The 7265-nt window shown below is 32.0% G+C and overlaps 1 protein-coding gene across 1 annotated transcript in view; it reads left to right on the top strand.

Annotated features, from left to right (window-relative positions):
* The window catches only part of LOC111684290 (potassium voltage-gated channel protein eag), a gene marked incomplete at its 5' end in the record, with an annotated part of 34831 nt that overhangs the window by 14504 nt on the left and 13062 nt on the right, over nucleotides 1-7265 (top strand). The window contains one exon of the mRNA XM_046945946.1: nucleotides 6570-6701. Within this exon, the coding sequence (XP_046801902.1) occupies nucleotides 6570-6701 (132 nt within the window). The remainder of the gene's footprint in view (nucleotides 1-6569; nucleotides 6702-7265) is intronic.

The raw sequence follows: 7265 nt of genomic DNA, 5'->3' as shown, positions 1-7265 counted from the left end.
TTCTGTTCTAGTTCTGTTCTAGTTCTGTTCTAGTTCAGTTCTAGTTCAGTTCTAGTTCAGTTCTAGTTCAGTTCTAGTTCAGTTCTAGTTCAGTTCTAGTTCAGTTGTGTTCTAGTTCTGTTCTAGTTCAGTTGTGTTCTAGTTCTGTTCTAGTTCTGTTCTAGTTCTGTTCTAGTTCTGTTCTAGTTCTGTTCTAGTTCTGTTCTAGTTCTGTTCTAGTTCTGTTCTAGTTCTGTTCTAGTTCTGTTCTAGTTCTGTTCTAGTTCTGTTCTAGTTCTGTTCTAGTTCTGTTCTAGTTCTGTTCTAGTTCTGTTCTAGTTCTGTTCTAGTTCTGTTCTAGTTTTGTTCCAGTTCTGTTCTAGTTCTGCTCTAATTCTGTTCTAGTTTTGTTCTAGTTCTTTTATAGTTATTTTATAGTTCTGTTCTAGTTCTGTTCTAGTTCTATTCTAGTTATGTTCTAGTTCTATTCTAGTTATGTTCTAGTTCTGTTCTAGTTCTGTTCTAGTTCTGTTCTAGTTCTGTTCTAGTTCTGTTCTAGTTCTGTTCTAGTTCTGTTCTAGTTCTGTTCTAGTTCTGTTCTAGTTCTGTTCTAGTTCTGTTCTAGTTCTGTTCTAGTTCTGTTCTAGTTCTGTTCTAGTTCTGTTCTAGTTCTGTTCTAGTTCTGTTCTAGTTCTGTTCTAGTTCTGTTCTAGTTCTGTTCTAGTTCTGTTCTAGTTCTGTTCTAGTTCTGTTCTAGTTCTATTCTAGTTCTGTTCTATTTCTGTTCTACTTAGTTCTGTTCTGTTCTAGTACTGTTCTGTTCTAGTAATGTTCTAGTTCTGTGTCTTATATTTTTCTCCATCTGTTAAACTAACTTAATAACTAAAACTAACACTATTTGTAACAGAAAAACAAATCACCCTGGTTGCAAAACTACTTAACACACATTGTGTTGTTGTTTTTGCTTTTTTTTCATTCATACAACTAAAAATTATTTATATAGACATTCATTCATGCAGTCATTCATATATTTTTTGAACATTTTTGTTATTCTCAAAGAAAATATTAATAAAAAACAGAGAGAAAACAAATGATGCCAAAGGTGAAAATATGTTACATATGTATGAGTTATTTATTTGTATGCAAAAACTATAAATGAAAACTTTGTTTAACACATGTTTTTTTTTCCTTAAGTTTTTGACTTTAACCAACCCTCCAAGCCTCTTCCCACCATTATAACTATTGTTTCTATAGGAAAACAAGTGTTGAACGGAACAAAAAGAAAACAACAACAGCAATTGTTTAATATGACACATACATACAAATTGAGGTCAATTGGTATTATTTTCGAACTAAGTTTCTTTAATATTTTTGGTTGTTGTTTTTCATTTGATTTAGTTTTTTATATAGTTTTGCTAGAAAATCAACTGTTTAAAAGTTTTTGGAAAACAAATAAGAAAATTGGCAAGAAACTAAAACAATTTTATAAAATTTAAAACTGAAGCTACTAATTTGTCATTTCCAAACGTCATGTGAAACCAAGAGAAACTAATTAAAATTCTTCTTTAAAGAGAATGTATTTATGAAGCCCTAGAGATTGTGAATATTAAATTTCACTAATTACTAACAATTTCTTCTTTTAACTCTGCTACCACTGCATTTTAATCAATAAATGAAACTTCCGCTGCATGATTTCAGGCAAAACAAGCCAACAGCAACGAAAAAACATTTGCCATTGCGCTACAAACAACTATTAAACAAAAATGTCGACGCAATAAAAAGCCAAAAACCACTCACTCACTAATTAGCTAATAAAACAACTAGAGTAATGTATTCACCCCCTAAATGTATACTACACTAGGTATGTGTAACAAAACATTAATATGCCGAAGTGTTGAAAGGGAATATTGGAAGCTGACACCATTTTGGATGCCAGCAATAGGCAGTTAAAGTCTGTTAAACATTGCCTCAAAGCTGTTGCATGTAAACACTGAAAAATAGTTTATGAACAAAAGGATAAACATTTGTGATCACAAAAACCAAATAATTGAGTGAAAACTTAAAGTCCATTTTCTGGCTAAACTAGACGAGTTAGGGCCAAAAGGATGAAAATCTGTGATCACTTTTATTTCCTACCAAAATTCAATATTTTATGTGAAAACCTATAAGTCCATTTTCTGGCTAAACTAGACGAGTTAGGGCCAAAAGGATGAAAATCTGTGATCACTTTTATATCCTACCAAAATTCGATATTTTGAGTGAAAACCTTAAAATCTATTTTCTGGCTAAACTAGACGAGTTAGGGCCAAAAGGATGAAAATCTGTGATCACTTTTATATCCTACCAAAATTTGACATTTTGAGTGAAAACCTAAAAAGTCCATTTTCTGGCTAAACTAGACGAGTTAGGGCCAAAACGATGAAAATCCGTGATCACTTTTATTTCCTATCAAAATTCAATATTTTGAGTGAAAACTTAAAATTCCATTTTCTGGCTAAACTAGACGAGTTAGGGCCAAAAGGATGAAAATCCGTGCTCACTTTTATTTCTAACCAAAATTCAATATTTTAAGTGAAAACTTAAAATTCCATTTTCTGGCTAAACTAGACGAGTTAGGGCCAAAAGGATGAAAATCTGTTATCACTTTTATTTCCTATCAAAATTCACTATTTTGAGTGAAAACCTAAAAGTCCATTTTCTGGCTAAACTAGACGAGTTAAGGCCAAAAGGATGAAAATCCGTGATCACTTTTATTTCCTACCAAAATTCAATATTTTGAGTGACAACCTAAAAGTCCATTTTCTAGCTAAACTAGACGAGTTAGGGCCAAAAGGATGAAAATCTGTTATCACTTTTATTTCCTACCAAAATTCACTATTTGACTTTTAGGTTTTCTCTCAAAATAGTGAATTTTGGTAGGAAATAAAAGTGATAACAGATTTTCATCCTTTTGGCCCTAACTCGTCTAGTTTAGCTAGAAAATGGACTTTTAGGTTGTCACTCAAAATTTTGAATTTTGGTAGGAAATAAAAGTGATCACAGATTTTCATCCTTTCGGCAATAACTCGTCTAGTTTAGCCAGAAAATGGACTTTTAGGTTTTCACTCAAAATAGTGAATTTTGATAGGAAATAAAAGTGATCACGGATTTTCATCCTTTTGGCCATAGCTCCTTCCGTTTAGCCAGAAAATGGACTTTTAGGTTTTCACTCAAAATATTGAATTTTGGTAAGAAATAAAAGTGAACACGGATTTTCATCCTTTTGGCCCTAACTCGTCTAGTTTACCGAGAAAATGGATTTTAATGTTTTCACTTAAAATATTGAATTTTGGTAAGAAATAAAAGTGAGCACGGATTTTCATCCTTTTGGCCCTAACTCGTCTAGTTTAGCCAGAAAATGGAATTTTAAGTTTTCACTCAAAATATTGAATTTTGATAGGAAATAAAAGTGATCACGGATTTTCATCGTTTTGGCCCTAACTCGTCTAGTTTAGCCAGAAAATGGACTTTTTAGGTTTTCACTCAAAATGTCGAATTTTGGTAGGATATAAAAGTGATCACAGATTTTCATCCTTTTGGCCCTAACTCGTCTAGTTTAGCCAGAAAATAGATTTTAAGGTTTTCACTCAAAATATCGAATTTTGGTAGGATATAAAAGTGATCACAGATTTTCATCCTTTTGGCCCTAACTCGTCTAGTTTAGCCAGAAAATGGACTTATAGGTTTTCACATAAAATATTGAATTTTGGTAGGAAATAAAAGTGATCACGGATTTTCATCCTTTTGGCCCTTAATCGTCTAGTTTAGCCAGAAAATGGACTTTTAGGGTTTAACTCAAAATATTGAATTTTGGTAGGAAATAAAAGTGATCACGGATTTTCATCCTTTTGGCCCTAACTCGTCTAGTTTAGCCAGAAAATGGACTTTAAGGTTTTCACTTAAAATATAGATTTTTGGTAGGAAATAAAAGTGATCACAGATTTTCATCCTTTTGGCCCTAACTCGTCTAGTTTAGCCTGAAAATAGACTTTTAGGTTTTCACTCAAAATATTGAATTTTTCATCCTTTTGGCCCTAACTCGTCTAGTTTAGCCAGAAAATGGAATTTTAAGTTTTCACTCAAAATATTGAATTTTGGTAGGAAATAAAAGTGATCACGGATTTTTCTTACCAAAATTCAATATTTTGAGTGAAAACCTAAAAGTCCATTTTCTGGCTAAACTAGACGAGTTGGGGCCAAAAGGATGAAAATCTGTGATCACTTTTATTGCTTACCAAAATTCGATATTTTGAGTGAAAACCTAAAAGTTTATTTTCTGGCTAAACTAGACGAGTTAGGGCCAAAAGGATGAAAATCTGTGATCACTTTTATTTCCTACCAAAACTCAATATTTTGAGTAAAAAACTAAAAGTCCATTTTCTGGCTAAACGGAAGGAGCTATGGCCAAAAGGATGAAAATCCGTGATCACTTTTATTTCCTACCAAAATTCGATATTTTGAGTGAAAACCTAAAAGTCCATTTTCTGACTAAACAAGACAAGTTAGGGAGAAAAGGATGAAAATCCGTGATCTCTTTTATTTCCTACCAAAATTCAATTTTTTGCGTGACAACCTAAAAGTCCATTTTCTGGCTAAACTAGACGATTTAGGGCCAAAGGCTGAAAATCTGTAATCACTTTTATTTCCTACTAAAATTCGATATTTTGAGTGAAAATCTAAAAGTCCATTTTCTGGCCAAACTAGACGAGTTAGGGCCAAAAGGATGAAATTCTGTGATCACTTTTATTTCCTACCAAAATTCGATATTTTGAGTGAAAACCTAAAACTCCATTTTCTGGCTAAACGGAAGGAGCTATGACTAAAAGGATGAAAATCTGTGATCACTTTTATTTCCTACCAAAAGTCCATTTTCTAGTCCATAAAAGTCCATTTTCTGGCTAAACTGGACGAGTTAGGGCCAAAAGGATGAAAATCCGTGATCACTTTTATTTCCTACCAAAATTCAATATTTTGAGTGAAAACCTAAAAGTCCATTTTCTGGCTAAACTAGACGAGTTAGGGCCAAAAGGATGAAAATCTGTGATCACTTTTATTTCCTACCAAAATTCAATATTTTGAATGAAAACCTAAAAGTCCATTTTCTGACTAAACTGGACGAGTTAGGGCCAAAAGGATGAAAATCCGTGATCACTTTTATTTCCTACCAAAATTCAATATTTTGAGTGAAAACATAAAAGTCCATTTTCTGGCTAAACTAGACGAGTTAGGGCCGTGATCACTTTTATTTTCTACCAAAATTCAATATTTTGAGTGAAAACCTAAAAGTCCATTTTCTGGCTAAACGGAAGGAGCTATGGCCTAAAGGATGAAAATCTGTGATCACTTTTATTTCCTACCAAAATTCAGTATTTTGAATGAGAACCTAAAAGTCCATTTTCTGGCTAAACGGAAGGAGCTATGGCCTAAAGGATGAAAATTCGTAATCACTTTTATTTCCTACCAAAATTCGATATTTTGAGTGAAAACCTAAAAGTCCATTTTCTGGCTAAACGGAAGGAGCTATGGCCTAAAGGATGAAAATCCGTAATCACTTTTATTTCCTACCAAAATTCGATATTTTGAGTGAAAACCTAAAAGTCCATTTTCTGGCTAAACGGAAGGAGCTATGGCCAAAAGAATGAAAATCTGTGATCACTTTTATTTCCTACCAAAATTCGATATTTTGAGTGAAAACCTAAAACTCTATTTTTTTGCTAAACTAGACGAGTTAGGGCCAAAAAGATGAAAATCTGTGATCACGATTTATTTGATTTATTTTGATTTAGTAGAGCATTTGGCTAATGAAGGTGAACTGAACTAGAACTTAAGTAGAACTGAACTAGAACTGAATTTGAACTAAACTACAATTGAACTGTATTTCACTATAAGTATTTCTTTGAGTGTATTTAATATCATGTATGCATACATGTATTTGATATCACTTCCAGTTCCGTTTAACGGAAATCACATGTTATTTATCTCTTTCCCCCTCTTCTGTGCTTAACAAATAGAGAAGGAAACCAAAACATTACCAATAAAAATTGTTTTTACAAATATAATAAATATTTTTTTATGGATAAGAAATTTAAAAACAGAAAAATTTTATATATTTTCCTTTTATATTTATGGCGACATGTGGAAATTTATAACGGTTGACTCTATGAACAAAAGGAAGGCAGGCTCAACATTTGTTGCATGTTGTTTTAAGAACAAACAAAAAAAAAAAAACAAAATAACACGATAATATTTGTCAAAAAGAAATAACAGTTTGTTGGTTTTTTTTATAATTTAATTTTTTCCGTTCGTCTTGTTAACCAAATGTTAAAGGTCATATCAGTTTTTTGTTCAAATTTGTTTTACTTATTATTCCCTTTATGGTTTTAAAGTCAAGTGTTTTCGTTTGATTAAAACTTGTTACTGAAAAGGAACCTTTCTTTTTCTGAGAAGGTCTTTTGGTTAATTAAATTTAAGTAAAATATTTTTGATGTATTTTTTTTTATTTTAAATTTCCTGGTTATTTAAGAAAACTTTTCTCTCTCTCTCTTCTTTAGAAACTCCATTATGGCTTCTGCTACAGGTGGCACCCATACGCAACGAAAGGGATTTGGTTGTCTTATTCCTGTTAACATTTCGAGATATAACCGCCTTAAAACAACCCATCGACAGCGAAGATACCAAGGGTGGTAAGTTGGGACTTAATTGTCTTTTTTTCTTTCTTAATATTCTTTATTTTCACTTTCTCTGTTTCACTTTATAAATGTTCTGGTATTTTATACGTTCAAATGTAAATCTATCTGTGTTAAACTTATGTAATTCTAATAAATTTTGTAAATATTTTAACAAAATATATTTAAATGTTGTGTAACGGCACTCTATTATAAAGTGTGTATATGTAATACTAATCAACATGATGAAACCTAACTGACTACCCGTAGAAGTCATTCTAACGTTGGATCTTAATTTCACACAGGAAACTCTAAAACTCTTTATTAACAATAAGAGATATATAGAAGAGTTTAAGCCAAATGAATCGGAGAGACAGAGAGACAACCATCCTGAGAGCATAAAGTACAAGCAGAACAAGAGAGTGATGGCCTTACCGTGCATGCAGACAATAGGCTATAACCTAGACTAGACTATAGACTAGACTATAAGACTGGACTATAGACTAGACTATAGACTAGACTATAGACTAGACTATAGACTAGACTATAGACTAGACTATAGACTAGACTATAGACTAGACT

Source organism: Lucilia cuprina, chromosome 3 (genome assembly GCF_022045245.1).
Source record: "Lucilia cuprina isolate Lc7/37 chromosome 3, ASM2204524v1, whole genome shotgun sequence".
NCBI classification, from domain to species: Eukaryota; Metazoa; Arthropoda; class Insecta; order Diptera; family Calliphoridae; genus Lucilia; species Lucilia cuprina.
Note: the sequence above shows the minus strand (reverse complement) of the source record. Positions and strands in the feature narration are given on the sequence as shown.